We start from the raw sequence: 17,166 nt of genomic DNA, 5'->3' as shown, positions 1-17,166 counted from the left end.
TATGTGCACCATTCAGGTGTTCCTAATGTTTGCTACCCATCTAGTACCGAATCAGACCCCCCTTTGCCTCCAAAACAGCCTGAATTATTTGGGGTCCGGATATGTTCAGATACGCTGTGGCATTCAAACGCTGCTGATTTGGTATCAATTGGAAAACATTCCCCACACCATTACACCACCGCCACCAGCCTGTACCGTTGACATCAAGCAGGACGGGTCCATGGACTCATGCTGTTCACACCCTGACTGCCCTCAGCATGAAGCAACAGGAACCGGGATTCGTCGAACCAGGCAATGTTTTTCCACTCCTCAATTGTCCAGTGTTGGTGATCGAGTGCCCACTGGAGTTGCTTCTTGTTTTTAGCTGATCGGATTGAAACCCGGTGTGGTCGTCTGCTGCAATAGCCCACCCGTGACAAGGACCGAAGAGTTGTACGTTCCAAGATGTTGTTTTGCACACCACTGCTGTAATGTGCCGTTATTTGTCTGTTTGTGGATCACCTGTTGCCTTGCACCATTCTTGCCTTTTTCCTTCCACCTCTTTCATCAACAAGCTGTTTTCGCCCCCATGACTGCCGCTTACTGGATGTTTTTTTTGTTTGTCGCACCATTCTCTGTCCACCCTAGACACTGTCGTGAGTGAAAAGCCCAGGAGGCCGGACATTTCTGAGATACTGGAACCGGCGCAACAGGCACCGACAATCATACCATGCTCAAAATCGCTTAGGTCACTCGTTTCGCCCATTCTAACAGTCAATCTAACAGTAACTGAATACCTTGATGCCCGTCTGCCTGCTTTACAGATCAAGCAACGGCCTCGTGACTCATTGTCTGTAGGAGCAAACTATTCTCATGAAACTGGCCACTGAGTGCATCTCTTTATGTAATGATGGGTACTGTGTGTGTTTCAGTGTGTAAAATATTGGGTGGACAAGAGAATGGCTACTGTAGTCAGAAATGCAACCAGTTGATTGTCCTTTGATGCCCATATAAAACATATTTAAGAAATATCCCCCTTCTCAAACCATCGCTCTCCCAGGCAGACGCAGGTAAACTCACCCACGCCTTCATCCTCTCCCCTCTTCACTATGGCAACGCTCCGTTCAGGGGGCCACAGTTTCTCCAAGATAGTCTTGACTAGAACCAGGAAGTCAGCCCACATCGATCGCCCCCATTCTTGCTGAACTCCACTGGCTAACGCCACAGCTTCAAGTCCCGAAGACAATTCTCCGTACTATGGAGGACCGGGCCTTCTGCTCCATTGCCCCTCGCCTATGGAATTCTCTCATTGACTATCTGAGAGCCGCACCAGCAATCAGAATTTAAAACAGGCCTTTCTTAGTGCTAATCTAGAAAGTCCTTTTATCACCTAGCCGACTATTGCTATTTCCTGTCTTCCTGATTCTAAATGGGTTTCTAATAGTAATTGGTATTATCATTATTTTTGCCTATGTAGAACTTTGAGATAACACTGCAATAAAAAGCGCTATACAAATGAAATATATTATTGTTATTATTATATCCCCACAATAGACTTTGGTCCTAAAATGTGATCATAATATATACTCACACACAGAAATACAGACACTGGAAATGAAGATAAATGGCACATTCAAGACTCCTTATTATCACTATTGTCCCTATCAACCACAATGAAACAATTTACAACATTCTAAGTCAACATCAAATGGGGCATTTTTGTTACACAAAAACAATTAGCAGTTTGTGGCATGTAAACATTATTTCGGACAATATTAAATTACTACAGTACCTTCTTAATGTATCTGTGTAATGTATCTCTGTACTACAGTAATGTATCTGTATGTATCTGTGTAATGCATCTCTGTACTACAGTAATGTATCTCTGTACTACAGTAATGTATCTCTGTACTACAGTAATGTATCTGTATGTATCTGTGTAATGTATCTGTACTACAGTAATGTATCTCTAGCTTAATGTATCTGTATGGGCAATTATTAATATCAGGAACGAATCAGCAAGGTTATCAGAGTAAACCATCTCCAGGTAAGGTTCTACATTATTTATCATGACAGCATACTATCAAGCAGCATATCAAAATTGACATTCATTTGACCCACCTCCATAAACTATTGAACCAAAATGTCTTTTGTATTTTAAACAAATCTTTCCCCGCAGAAATAATCCCACTGGGTAGCATACCTAACTAGGTAGAAAACAAAACATTGCACGTATTCAGAAACAAAACCCCTCTTCTCAATCATCCCAAATGACTTCCCATATCAAACCATGTGCTGGTTGTGGTAAGAGGGAAACTAATAACAAAAGAGTGGATTGTCCACAAAATGCCTGGTTCAGCAATTATTTCAAGTCTCGTTGGTTGTGCTGGCTGTTCCTGCCAGCTCCGGAATGCCACGACGGGAAGTGGGTCAAAATCCAAGGCTTCATTCTGATTGGTTTAGCTGGTCTCGGGAAATTGTTGGACTGTATGTGTGCGTCCGGGTATATTGAGGGACCGTAGAGCGCCGACAACACATTAAAACTAACGCAAGCGGATTCGTTGCAAGATTAATTTACACACAAAAACACACGAGCGCACACACATGTACAAACACACACCAAGAGATTCACACACACAGAAAAAGTTGCCGGGCCTGCTAAGAGTGTGCAGGTAAGTCTTGGTGGTGACTCGGGGGTAGAGGTTGGCTGTCTCCTTGTAGTACTGGCAATGATTGACCTCCAGGGGGCACTGCTACTGTAGCTCCTCCATCTAAAGCACATCATCGCGTTTGAAACAGATAGGATTTTCCCCTAACTTCCTCTTGAGTCAAATTTTCACTTAGTCTTCCATTGACATCAATGCTTGGCTAAGTGAAAATTTGACTTACGAGGAAGTTAGGATTCGACCGATGGTCATTCATGTTGGCAATACTAGTCTATAATAGAGGATGTTTTTACTGAACTTGTACTGACCTTTGACCTCAACGGCCGCATTTGCTTTTTCCAATTTTATTATCTGCATTTGTTCCACCGCCTGAGGACAAGACAGACAAGAGATGGAGATGTTATTTGACCCCAATAAAAAAAAAAAGAGAGCGATGACCCAGTTCAAAAAAGTTACAATAGGCCTCCCAGGTGGTGCAGAGGTCTATAGGGCACTGCGAAGCAGCGCTAGCTGTGCCACCAGAGACTCTGGGTTCGCGCCCAGGCTCTGTCGCAGCCGGCCGCGACTGGGAGGTCCGTGGGGCGATGCACAATTGGCCTAGCGTCGTCCGGGTTAGGGAGGGTTTGGCCGGGGAGGGATATCCTTGTCTCATCGCGCACCAGCGACTCCTGTGGCGGGCCGTGCGCAGTGCGTGCTAACCAAGGTGCCACGGTGTTTCCTGCCGACACATTGGTGCGGCTGGCTTCCGGGTTGGATGGCGCTGTGTTAAGAAGCAGTGCGGCTTGGTTGGGTTGTGTTTCGGAGGAATCATGACTATCGACCGTCTCTCCCGAGCCCGTACGGGAGTTTTTGCGATGAGACAAGATAGTAACGACTAATAATTGGATACCACGAAAAAGGGGGTAAAAAAAATAAAAATAAAATGACAATAGACAAATTGTAGCTTAAAATGTGCTCTCTTTTGTTTAGGGTGAGCTAATGGCACATAATTTTTAAAAAGTCAAATTACGAGTCACTTATTTATAAAGTTATTTATGAAGTAATACTGAGCACTTAATGCTACTGTGTCAAAGCTTGTCTGCTATGGGACTGCAGACGCATTTTGTGTCAAAAGGGTACATTAGCTGTTAATAGCGGTTTATTCTGACATTTTATAAATGCTAACATTGATATGAGGTACTGTATTAGGTTACCTGCTGCAGCTCGGCTTTCTGTGCGTCGAGTTGCTCCTGCTGCCTTTCCAGCTCCTCTTTCTGTTTCTGCAGCTCTACGTTCTTCTGCTTGAGGTTGCTCTCCTCCTGGGCCAGCTGCTCCTCAAACAACTTCATCTCCTCGTCCGTGTAGGCTGGGGCCTGCTCCAGAGTCTGGAGAGGAGAAGATGTGGAGAGAGAGGAGTGGAGGGTAGAAGAAACCATTATTAGGGTCAATGGCATTCAGTTCCTCTTGACCACTTCAGACTTCAGCAGGAAACCACACTGAGGTGGCGGTAGTTGCCTGTCCCTTACCTCCCAGCTGTCTGGCTCTTGGAACTCTTTCCTGTTTGTGGAAATCAGGAACTCATCCAGGGAGACCAGTCTATCCTTGTTGGTGTCCACCTGAGTACAGATGAAAGGAATGAAATATCAGCAAATAGGTTGACTGAAGAAGCAGTGTTGATTTTGTGTGTGTCTGTATGACTCAGTGACTCCATCATACCCCATCCGTTCTGCCAGCTCACCTCATTCATGACGTGTTCCCTCATGCGCAGTCGCTCCTCCTCCATCTCTGTCATGTCATCCTCTTCAAGATTAGGGCTGTACATCTTCTCCAGCTACAAAAAAACAACACATTTTTTCAACTCTGGGCCTGCTCTGGTTACCACACACACACACACACACACACACCTCTTTAGTGAACAGGGCTTCAAGCTCCTGTTGATCAATGTAGCCATCTCCGTTGTTGTCTGCAACAAAAAGAGGAAAAAAGAAAATGGTTTCAATGAAAAAAAAAAAAAAAGTGCGTAATTTGATGATTTCTTAATAAGGTCCATTGTGATTGGTGTGTAATTTGAGAACGTGACACAATATTTTAGGCTTTTTTGAACCTGTGAATGGCTACTTGTGTGAACTTTACCGTGGAGTTTGAAGAAGGTCTTGGGGTCGAAGTCATTTGGGTCCAAACCGTCAGACTCCTCCCAGACCTCTTTCAGCTGGTCCTGACTGCCCTACACACACACACACACACACACACACTTCACTAGTACAGTTTATAGAAATACACATATACAGTGTAAACTAGGGAACCAGTGAGGATTTCCTTACGCCAGACAACTTACTGACAATAATCAGCATTTTATACAGTACCGGTCAAAAGTTTGGACTCACCTACTCATTCCAGGGTTTTTCTATATTTGTACTATTGTAGAATACTTGTAAAGCCATCAAAACTATGAAACACACATGGAATCATGGACTTCAACTGTATACATATGCTCAAGCACACAAAACACACATGCATATTGACACCACACACACACACACACACACACACACACACACACACACACACACACACACACACACACACACACACACACACACACACACTGCTGCTGGTTCTCCTTGCTTGTATGTATGTTCTCCTGAGTTTTTTAATTGTGTTACTATTTGGGGCGGCAGGTAGCCAAGCGGTTAGAGCGTAGTACCTGAAAGGTTGCAAGATCGGTTCCCCGTGCTGACAAGGTAAAAAAAAAAAAACTGTCGTTCTGCCCCTGAACAAGGCAGTTAGCCCACTGTTCCTAGGCAGTCATTGAAAATAAGAATATGTTCGTAACTGACTTGCCTAGCTAAATGAAAGTCAAATAAAAATTCCTTGATTTAGCAGACATTTGTCTTACTTTTTAACTCTACACTGTTGGGAACGGGCTCATATGTAAGCATTTGACTAAAGTCTACACCGATTGTATTATATGATGTGATATATGACCAATAACTTTTTATTTGATCCTTAGAGTTCAATGGCTGTGATAGGAGAAAACGAACACTTTTAAAGTCACCATTGGCCTCATGGTGAAATCCCTGAGCTGTTTCCTTCCTCTCCGGCAACTGTGTTAGAAAGGACACCTGTATCTTTGTAGTGACTGGGTGTATTGATACACCATCCAAAGTGTAATTAATAACTTCACCATGCTCAAAGGGATATTCAATGTCTGCTTTTTTTACCCATCCAATAAGGTGCCCTTTGTGAGGCATTGGAAAACCTCTGGTCTTGGTGATTGGATCTGTGTTTGAAATTCACTGCTCAACCGAGGGACCTTACAATTATTTTTATGTGTGAGGTACAGAGATGAAGTCATTCAAAAAAAATAATCATGTTAAACAATATTATTTGCACAGAGTGATTCCATGCAACTTATTATGTGGCTTGTTAAGCAAATGTTTACTCCTGAATGTATTTAGGCTTGCCATAACAAAGGGTTATTGACTCAAGACATTTCAGCTTTTCATTTTTACTTTCTGAAGACACTGTATAGTCCTTGGCCTGTTGTTGTATAGGTTTATTTATTTTTGGTTTCAAACCACAATGTCACACATTGGCCCCATTATTTCTAGAAAAAACCCATATACAGTAATGGGGTCTTTGTTAGATTAGTATCACTGTAAATTCCTACAGGGTGGTAAAGTTGTAGTCTTATCCTAGATCTGGTTTTGCATTATAGCCAACTCATATGGTTGGCTATAGGTCTACAGAACAAAAAAGATTGAAGACCAGGCTAGTTCATTTGGGGTTCAGTAATTTGGGGTTTAATATCACTGAAATATCTTAGAGGGTGGTTGATTGTCAAGGTAAATGTCTTACATGGTGATTGATTTTGGGTTTAGTTATAGTATCATTGTAAAATCTCAGCCTCCAGTATTTATGCTGCAATAGTTTGTCTGTGGGCTAGGGTCAGTCTGTTATATCTGGAGTATTTCTCCTGTCTTATCCGGTGTCCTGTTTGAATTTAAGTATGCTCGCTCTCCCTCTTCCCTCCCGGAGGACCTGAGCCCTGAGACCATGCCTCATGACTACCTGGCCTGATGACTCCTTGCTTTCCCCAGTCCACCTGGTCGTGCTGCTGCTCCAGTTTCAACTGTTCTGCCTGCGACTATGGAACACTTACCTGTTCACCGGACGTGCTACCTTGTCCCGGACTTGCTTTTTTCGACTCTCTCTACCGCACATGCTGTCTGTAACTCTGAATGATCGGCTATGAAAAGCCAACTGACATTTACTCCTGAGGTGCTGACCTGTTGCACCTTCTACAACCACTGTGATTATTATGATTTGACCCTGGTGGCCATCTATGAACGTTTGAACATCTTGGTCATGTACTGTTATAATCTCCACCCGGCACAGCCAGAATAGGACTGGCCACCCCTCAGAGCCTGGTTCCTCTCTAGGTTTCTTCCTAGGTTCCGGCCTTTCTAGGGAGTTTTTCCTAGCCACCGTGCTTCTACATCTGCACTGCTTGCTGTTTGGGGTTTTAGGCTGGGTTTCTGTACAGCACTTTGACATCAGCTGACGTAAAAAGAGCTTTAAAAATACATTTGATTGAAATGTCCAATACGGTGGTTGATTTGTGGTTCAGTCATGTTTCCGTCCAACCCTTTTTAAGCAAGTAAAGTAGCTGTTGGATAAAACAGCCTGATGGAAACAGCAAATTGTCTGTAAACATCCCGAAATATTGACTAAACAAAATGATGCTTGATGGGTGGATCATTTTTGGGCCGGTGAAACGGTTCATGCAACAAATTGGCAGTGGGAACTATTTTATTGGCGCAATTGTTGATGGAATAGGCCTAACCATCATGTTGGGGTAAATGTGCAGTCATGCAATAGAGGGTTTAGTTATGGTATCATTGTAAAAGTCTTACAGGGCGGTTGAATTTAGGTTAAGTTACTGTATCAAGGTAAATGTCTCGCATGGTATTTAGCTTTGGGTTTAGTTATCGTAGCAGGGTAAATGTCTTACAGGGTGGTTGATTTTGGGATGGTTTGCGTGTTTCTTCCTCAGCTCTTCGTAGTGCTGTTCCTCGTCCTTGCGTTGCTCCTCGTCAAGGTTCTTCAGGTGCTCCTTCCTCTTGTGCTCCTTCATCATCTCGTACCTCTTAAACTCCTCGTGACGATCCTTGTCATAGTTTTCCAGGTCACTGGTAGCCTATATAAATATCAACCAGGAAAAGGAGAGAGAGCGAGAACTGAACAAATGAAAACAAAAGGACAATTTCAAGTCAACCCCTAGCCTTAGCTACCTCTGAAAAGGCTTTAGATGATTTGGGTAGATGTGGAATTGAGAAAAATAAATACTATTTAAATCCACAGTTCTGTGTCAGAGACTAGTTACCCATGAAAATGTGGATAGACTATATTATAGAAGAGACTGAGAAAGGATGTGACATGCTCTTGACGATTAGTTTTAAGTGCAAATGACATTAGTTCACATAGCAACATCACTGATTTCAGACTCATCACTTAGAAGTAGAGCGCAACCAAAGGATTCACATTAGGCACTGGAAAGGTCAGAGCTCAAACTGAAATCACTTTTAGTTGAGTGTAAATGTGCAAAATCGTCTTAATTCAGATATCAAGAAGAACAGGAAGTAGGTTTGCGTCCTTCTTTACCAAGGAGAAATCTTGAATTTTCAAGTTTAGTTCACACACACACACAACCCCAGGCTCTCTCAACTGTCAAAGCTGATTTGGCCCTTTACCTCTGGCAAGCCAGCTCTCACCAACAAAGGACAAATAGCTCAGAATGCTTCACTACCTCTGTGTAATTACATCTACAAGTGAAAGCTCAGGATTGTTAATAGCAACAAAAACGTTAATTTGTTCACCATGGATAAAGAGAAGCATTAAAAAGGTCATTCAAAGACCTCTATAGGTCAAATCGACCATTTAAATGTCCCGGGGACACTGTCGTCCTCTAAACATTTTTCCATGGTCTAACATCACCAGACAGAACACATGTGCATGGTCAGGATGAACTTTCCAATACATTTGCTATTCAAACAATAAGTTAGCTTCAAGACTATAACCCCTTTGGGCTGTTGGCTCAAAATGGATGTCCTAGCTCAGAAGAGTTTAAAAGTTATTTTATGCTTATTCATTCAAGAGGCATCAAGTGCAGAGCAAACATTTCAGCTGTCAGGCCATTGTCAGCATGTGAACTTTTAAACTCTCTTTTCGAGTATGGACCCTGGCATCATTTTGGTCCATGCACCATATGTTCTGAGCAGGGTGGTTTCAAGAACCATTGTGTGGTCATTTTAAACATTGCATCATGTTGTAGTGTGTGTATAAACAACATAAATCCTACCGATTTAATAAGCTTATCCAGGTCCTCCACTTCGAAGGTGTGTGGGTTCATGTGGTTCATGTACTCAAACTGCATGAGCAGCGCCTTGTGGTTCATTTCTGGGGGGGGGGGGGGAGAAGTTTCCTATTAGGAGGGAAACTAATTCTGTACGATTTAAGTGGTTACAAATTGCTTGCTGACAACTGCTGCCAAAAAGTATGTGCCAACTTCATATGATGAGGTAATTGTATAGTTATAGCTCAAATGTATCCACAATTCAATCATCGTAATAAATTGTGTTTGTAATAAATTAGAGTGACCTTTACTCTAGAATATTGTACATTATTATCCTCTCGTAACAATAATAAACTAGACACCTCTTTTGAATGATGACACCAAGCAGTTATTAATATTGCGGATATTGGACAATGGTAGTGCAATGCAAAAAGCCTGGGCTAAGAATTTTGGTCCATGCACCATATGTTCTGAGCAGGGTGGTTTCAAGAACCATTGTGTGCAAAAAGACTGGGCTAAGAATTCACAGGCAGTTGAGTACCTCAAACCCTCTTCCAAAATGTGTCAACATGGACATTTTCACAACATGTGACACGTTCCCATTTACTTGCACAATAGCCTCGAGTCACTTCCATTTTCCTATGTGACGGACTACATCAAGCTTAGGATGTTGGTGGTGGATTGCATCATATGTCCTGTCAATTGGACAAAAGTTCCTGCTGATAGGATGGCTGCCAGTTGGACAGGAAAGGACATATTTGAACAACAGACCAGCATACCATGCCCTCCCTCAACATCTTGTTTAGCTTTGATGAGCGTCCGTAGCCTGTTCACCTCCTGCCTCTTCAACTCGTCAAGTTTGGTCCTCACGTGATGGCCGACAAAGTCAAGCTCTTTGGCCAGTTTGCCTTGCTGCTCAGAAACATACGCAACCAGAGATTTGAGTGACCAATAACAATAAATGGAAACCGACCAGGAGGCCAGCTGGGTCATGTTCATTAGGGCATGCAACAAACAGTTGAAAACATTTTGCAGCAGAAAAATAAAATGTGCATTTCTTATTGGACAAGTCTGGGTAATCCCTCCCTGTTTTTTCCCCCCGTTTGGTGCCTATATGAACACAACCCTGCAAATGCTGTAGCTGCTGGGGTACCTTAATGTCCTCCATGTCTGTGTTGTGGAGCTTCTCTCTGAAATGCTGGTCCTTCTCCAGGAAATCAATGACTTCCCTGAGGTAGCGGTCATAGTGAAGCCCCGTGTCCTGAAACAAACAAAAAACGGTCAAAATCCACATTGTAGTGCGTAAGTGGGACAGAGATGAAAGGGGAGAGGTTCACATTGGATTCATATGGTCTAAACCTTCCTCTTTCTTACACATTATTGATGCTCAGAGTGCCTTTCTTATGTGTTCAAATAGCCTAGCCTTAGCCAGTCTCAAAATATTATTTGTCAAGTATTAAAAAGACAATCTGCTTCCTACACAGTCGTTATCACTTCTTCATCAAATTGCACATAAGTACTGCAACACAAACACACACACACACACACACACACACACACACACACCACACTCTGTGGCGCCTCAAGTTCCTGCTCTGGGGTTTCCACTTTAGTCTTGTCCACAGCGATGGGCACTGCTTCCACACAGAACCACAAGCTCAGGACGAGCACAGGGCAGCGGCACAAGGCTTTACTCCACAACATCTGTGTACACAGGAGAACATCACCAGCCTAAGGTTAATAAGTGGCTACATCAACAGCTGCTTCAAGGGAGAGTACACAGGAAAACATCACCAGGCTAAGGTTTATTGGCTACACAACAGCTGCTTCAAGGGAAACTATGAGAAAATGCTGAATATAATATATTTCACAATTGGTCAAATGAAATAACACTAATCTATTTTTCACAGACATAGAATGGCAAGATGTACAGCATCTGTTTGAGCCTATATGTACGTAATTGATATTGCCAGTTGCCAATGGAGCTCTTTATGCATAGAGTGCATATTACATTCCTAAATGTTTCATAGTGATAAGAACCAATAGGTTTATACTGTAAACATCCCCTTCTTACAGTAAGCTCACTGGCCTGGGAAATGGGCCATTGATTTTGCAACCAGTGAACCCACACACACACACACACACACACACACACACACACACTCCTCCCTATTGACCAATGTGTTGACAAGTAAAATGTTAAACTAGTTTAATCTCAATCTCCACAGTAACCTCCCCACCAAAAGAAAACAGTGGTGATTGTGCCACTCACGTGTCTGTGGGATAAACCAGGGAGTGTGTTCAGCAGGACATAACGTTTTGGAACGTTCAGATAGAAACATCTTATGTAGAACAAAAATGCCTCGCTGACATGTAGAACAAGGCATCATGTCCCATGTCCCGAGTGGTGCAGCGGTGCGGTCTAAGGCACTGCATCTCAGTACAAGTGGCACCACTACAGTCCCTGGTTCGAATCCAGGCTGTATCACATCTGGCCGTGATTGGGAATTCCATAGGGTGGTGCACATTTGGCCCAGCGTCGTCCGGGTTTGGCCGCCATTGTAAATACGAATTTGTTCTTAACTGACTTCGCCTAGTTATATAAAGGTTCCATACAACATGTAATTTAATGTCGACTCTGTTCAAGGCATTTCTATCGACAACGTTTGGCAACTGAACTTGGCCCAGTTCTCTTGGGCTTTAACACCTGAAAGAGAACCTTGTCAACCTGTTTAGGTATTACTTCACGACACGACCGCATCAGCAGCATCCAGTAGTTTTGAACCTGTTGTTACATCTGTGAGCTAGCTATCTAATTTGATCAGGTCCATATTGTGGGTCTTTCCTGATAATATTCTTGATAATAATGAGTTCTGGCTATATGTGTAAGAAATACCGGAAACATCATAATAACTACTTAAGTGTCGAACAAGTAGGCTGTGGATGATTTCCCTTCAACGTTACTGAACTGTCATGTATCCATAATAGCATGATAATGTCATTTAAAAGCTAATAGAAACATAAACTTACTTTGACAGCTGCCCCTTTCAAGTAATTGTCTGAGACGTTAATTTATCCAAACGTTAAAAAGACTGGAGTCCGTTTCCAGCTGTCATGCACTATACACCGGCCAGAGTCTCCTCCTAACCCTAGTGGTCATCACTAGTTATCACAGCCACAAAGTCACAATTATGCCAAACCCCGCCTATTTAAAAAAAAAGATATAGTCCTTCTTCTTGATATCCCGAATTTAAAGCTAACCCGAACCCTAACCTTAACCACACTGCTAACCTTATGTCTAACCATAACCTTAAATTAAGACCAAAAAGCAACCTTTTTTTTTTTACGATGCCAATGTTGACTTTATGGCTGGGGTAACTAGTGACAACTCTTCCTAGTAGTAAGATCAACCTACCGGCTAATTGCCATGGTAACGCCCCCACGTGGCCTCAACTATCCTCATTGGGTAGAAATATTCTCGTCGCTTTGTGAAATAGTCGCATTGGCAGCCAGTTGGGCAGAAGATGTGTCAGTCAAACTGTTCCTCAAACATGTTGGTCAAGGTGCTATGCAGTTAAATGTACGTGGCGTTTGCAAACCTGTGTGAACCAAGAACAAGTATGGTTTAGAATGAATATATTAAACCCACGTTCAGTTTGTAGGCGATGGGCGTATTCAAGTGGATCACTTTTGTCAAGTCGGAGACCACCGCCTTTCAAAGTGTGTTGCATTAAATTAAATTAAATCAAACTTTATTGCTTGCATACACATATTTGAAGATGTTAACATAGGTGCATCAAAATGCTTATGTTTCTAGCTCCATCGGTGCAGTAATATTTTATTTTTGTATTTCACCTTTATTTAACCAGGTAGGCTCGTTGAGAACAAGTTCTCATTTGCAACTGCGACCTGGCCAAGATAAAGCATAGCAGTGTGAACAGACAACACAGAGTTACACATGGAGTAAACAATTAACAAGTCAATAACACAGTAGAAAAAAAGGGGAGTCTATATACATTGTGTGCAAAAGGCATGAGGAGGTAGGCGAATAATGACAATTTAGCAGATTAACACTGGAGTGATAAATGATCAGATGGTCATGTACAGGTAGAGATATTGGTGTCAAAAGAGCAGAAAAGTAAATAAATAAAAACAGTATGGGGATGAGGTAGGTGAAAATGGGTGGGCTATTTACCAATAGACTATGTACAGCTGCAGCGATCGGTTAGCTGCTCAGATAGCAGATGTTTGAAGTTGGTGAGGGAGATAAAAGTCTCCAACTTCAGCGATTTTTGCAATTTGTTCCAGTCACAGGCTGCAGAGTACTGGAACGAAAGGCGGCCAAATGAGGTGTGGCTTTAGGGATGATCAGTGAGATACACCTGCTGGAGCACGTGCTACGCACAATACACACATAATCCAACATAAAAAAATTAAATGCTACTTACGGTTTGTATTTTAAAAGCTAGGTGGGAAAACCACATCACAGTAAGTACATTTTCTAGTCAGAGCTAGTAAAGTGTGAAAAAAAAGTAATGTCTGAGTGTTAGTTTACAAAAGGCATTCTGAATTTAATTTTTCAGGGTGGGGGTCAGGGGGGGTGGTGCGAGGGGGGGGGTGCTGTAGAATTATTTAAGATGCTCTTCAAAGACGTTGGTTTTAAGATGTTTTTGGAAGATAGGATAGGCTGTCCTAGCTTCAGGGGGAAGCTGGTTCCACCATTGGGGTGCCAGGATAGAGAAGAGCTTGGACTGGGCTGCACATTCCCGTAGGGGTGGGAGGGCCAAGAGAACAGAGTACTCTGAGAATATGGTGTGTATTGACAGTATGGACAGTATATTAATAGAAAATATATGTATAGCAGTATTTATAAAGGATGAGTTTTGACTAGAATACAGTATGTACATATAAAGTGGGTAAAACGGTATGTAAACATTAGTTAAGTGAATGGTGTTCGATGACTCTATGTACAGTACATAGGGCAGCAGTCTCTGAGGTGCAGGGTAGATTACTGGGTGGTAGCCGGCTAGTGATGACTGTTTAACAGTCTGATGGCCTGGAGATAGAAGCTGCCTCTCGGTCCCAGCTTTGACACACCCTGTCTCCGCCTTCTAGATGGTAGCGGGGTGAACAGGCCGTGGCTCGGGTGGCTAAAGGTCCTTGATGATCTTCTTAGCCTTCCTGTAACACCGGTGCTGTAGACGTCCTGGAGAGCGGGTAGATTGTGGGCGGGCGGTGCAATTCCCGTACCAGGCGGTGATGCAGCCTGACAGAATACTCTCGATGTTGAATCTGTAGAAGGGTTTATCATAGTCCAAAACATGTATGCACAGTACTGTTCTAAAATATTGGACTGTTGGCTTTCATACTTTTCTCATTCTCAGCGCAGCTCCAGAAACTTCTCCAACTGGCAACACATTCAAATGAATAGAGGGAGCTTACCGGATTGGAAATTGTGGCGAGGTGTGCTTTCGGGCTGTGCGTCTTCGGCCGATGGTGGTCTCAGAGTCAAGTAGCTATGTCACAGTGGGACACCGGACTATCGTGTCTCAGCATCTGTATGATTTAAGCTTTATGGGGATAAAAATTGTCCGACTTGAACCAACAACATGTTGATTGGGGTGGCAGGTTAGAGCATTGGGCCAGTCACCGAAAAGTCGCTGGTTCGAATACCTGCGCCAACAAGGTAAAAAATCTGTTGACGTGCCCTTGAGCACGGCACTTAAAATCCTTAAGAGTCTATTGACGCACCCGCGCATCAATCCAATTAACATACTACAAAAATACCCATCAAAACTGTTAATTTAAGCTAGAGATATCTGGTTTTGCATGGGCTGGGTCTCAATCCACCACATCCGTCTTTCGGCCTTCCACATCTGCGGTGGAAAGCGGTAGAGCTAAAGAGCTGTTTGTCAGACCAGGAGACATCCCAAAAATCGCTCCGTCTGTAGCGTCTGAACGGTTTGGCCTGCTAACTATGAAATGATAACACTCCAACAAACACAATGGTGTTTGTCACGGATCCCTCCGGAACTTTCATCATGCACACCCGTCCCCTATCCCCACTGATTAGTATTTGTATATATGTGCCCTTTGGTTTCCATTGGGGGTCGAATATTGTTACAATGTCCGTTGGTGCGTTTGAGTACCTGTGCTGTGTGTTTTGGGCTTTCGTGCCCTTGTGGATTAAGCAGATGATTACGGGTCTCGTCCTGTGTGTTAATCATTGTGCGCGTGTGTACTTATTTGAGGTGCTCCTCGCACTTTTGTTTGGGTTTCAACCCTGTGTTTTGTGTACGTGTTTGTTTGGTGTTTGTTTGGACTTCGTGCCCTTACACGGCACACCGTAATTTGGGGCCTAATAAAATTATTACGCATTCCTGCACCTGTCTCCCGAATTATTGTTACCAACGTGATAGTGTTCTCCGTTTTGAGGTACAACCCCCACAAGTGTCACGGGACTCAACCTCTCCCTCAACGTGATTTAAGACAAAGGAGATGATTGTGGACTATAGGAAAAGGAAGACCGAGCACACCCCCATTCTCATCGACGGGGCTGTAGTGGAGCAGGTTGAGAGTTTCAAGTCCCTTGGTGTCCACATCCCCAACAAACTAACATGATCCAAGCACACCAAGACAGTCGTGAAGAGGGCACGACAAAACCTATTGCCCCTCAGGAGACTGAAAAGATTTGGCATGGGTCCTCAGATCCTCAAAAGGTTTTACAGCTGCACCATTGAGAGCATCCTCATCACTGCCTGGTATGGCAACTGCTTGGCCTCCGACTGCAAGGCACTACAGAGGGTAGTGTGTATGACTGGGGCCAAGCTTCCTGCCAGGACCTCTATACCAGGCGATGTCAGAGGGTAGTGTGTATGACTGGGGCCAAGCTTCCTGCCAGGACCTCTATACCAGGCGATGTCAGAGGGTAGTGTGTATGACTGGGGCCAAGCTTCCTGCCAGGACCTCTATACCAGGCGATGTCAGAGGGTAGTGTGTATGACTGGGGCCAAGCTTCCTGCCAGGACCTCTATACCAGGCGATGTCAGAGGGTAGTGTGTATGACTGGGGCCAAGCTTCCTGCCAGGACCTCTATACCAGGCGATGTCAGAGGGTAGTGTGTATGACTGGGGCCAAGCTTCCTGCCAGGACCTCTATACCAGGCGATGTCAGAGGGTAGTGTGTATGACTGGGGCCAAGCTTCCTGCCAGGACCTCTATACCAGGCGATGTCAGAGGGTAGTGTGTATGACTGGGGCCAAGCTTCCTGCCAGGACCTCTATACCAGGCGATGTCAGAGGGTAGTGTGTATGACTGGGGCCAAGCTTCCTGCCAGGACCTCTATACCAGGCGATGTCAGAGGGTAGTGTGTATGACTGGGGCCAAGCTTCCTGCCAGGACCTCTATACCAGGCGATGTCAGAGGGTAGTGTGTATGACTGGGGCCAAGCTTCCTGCCAGGACCTCTATACCAGGCGATGTCAGAGGGTAGTGTGTATGACTGGGGCCAAGCTTCCTGCCAGGACCTCTATACCAGGCGATGTCAGAGGGTAGTGTGTATGACTGGGGCCAAGCTTCCTGCCAGGACCTCTATACCAGGCGATGTCAGAGGGTAGTGTGTATGACTGGGGCCAAGCTTCCTGCCAGGACCTCTATACCAGGCGATGTCAGAGGGTAGTGTGTATGACTGGGGCCAAGCTTCCTGCCAGGACCTCTATACCAGGCGATGTCAGAGGGTAGTGTGTATGACTGGGGCCAAGCTTCCTGCCAGGACCTCTATACCAGGCGATGTCAGAGGGTAGTGTGTATGACTGGGGCCAAGCTTCCTGCCAGGACCTCTATACCAGGCGATGTCAGAGGGTAGTGTGTATGACTGGGGCCAAGCTTCCTGCCAGGACCTCTATACCAGGCGATGTCAGAGGGTAGTGTGTATGACTGGGGCCAAGCTTCCTGCCAGGACCTCTATACCAGGCGATGTCAGAGGGTAGTGTGTATGACTGGGGCCAAGCTTCCTGCCAGGACCTCTATACCAGGCGATGTCACAGGAAGGCCCTAAAAATGGTCAAAAACTCCAGCCACCCTAGTCATAGATGGTTCTCTCTGCTACCGCACAGTCAGCGGTGCCAAGTTAGTTCCAAGAGGCTTCTAAACAGCTTCTACCACCAAGCCATAAGACTCCTGAACATAGA

General features: G+C 44.2%; 1 protein-coding gene across 1 annotated transcript; it reads right to left on the bottom strand.

Annotated features, from left to right (window-relative positions):
• Positions 1 to 1,491: 1,491 nt before the first annotated feature.
• LOC109867209 (nucleobindin-2) lies at positions 1,492 to 12,147 on the bottom strand. The gene is made up of 13 exons (XM_020456223.2): positions 12,010 to 12,147; positions 10,546 to 10,683; positions 10,133 to 10,240; positions 9,759 to 9,891; positions 8,986 to 9,083; positions 7,639 to 7,824; positions 4,758 to 4,848; positions 4,529 to 4,587; positions 4,363 to 4,455; positions 4,151 to 4,240; positions 3,839 to 4,009; positions 2,954 to 3,014; positions 1,492 to 2,750 (listed from the first exon to the last, which is right to left on the bottom strand). Exons 2-13 carry the CDS (start codon positions 10,681 to 10,683, stop codon positions 2,638 to 2,640), a joined length of 1,341 nt encoding a protein of 446 aa, XP_020311812.1. The 5' UTR covers positions 12,010 to 12,147; the 3' UTR covers positions 1,492 to 2,637.
• Between the last annotated feature and the right edge of the window lie 5,019 nt (positions 12,148 to 17,166).

This window comes from Oncorhynchus kisutch, linkage group LG22, assembly GCF_002021735.2.
Source record: "Oncorhynchus kisutch isolate 150728-3 linkage group LG22, Okis_V2, whole genome shotgun sequence".
In the NCBI taxonomy this organism is placed as follows: Eukaryota; Metazoa; Chordata; class Actinopteri; order Salmoniformes; family Salmonidae; genus Oncorhynchus; species Oncorhynchus kisutch.
Note: the sequence above shows the minus strand (reverse complement) of the source record. Positions and strands in the feature narration are given on the sequence as shown.

What these genes read in the sequence shown, in the direction of transcription:
- LOC109867209 (XM_020456223.2), bottom strand. Translation starts at nt 10,683, where the DNA reads ATGTTGTGGAGTAAAGCCTTGTGCCGCTGCCCTGTGCTCGTCCTGAGC. An exon ending in ATCCCAAAATCAACCACCCT is followed by an intron (nt 4,849 to 7,638) that starts GTAAGACATTTA and finishes GTGTGTGTGTAG; the next exon opens with GGCAGTCAGGACCAGCTGAA. An exon ending in GACCTTCTTCAAACTCCACG is followed by an intron (nt 4,588 to 4,757) that starts GTAAAGTTCACA and finishes TTTTTGTTGCAG; the next exon opens with ACAACAACGGAGATGGCTAC.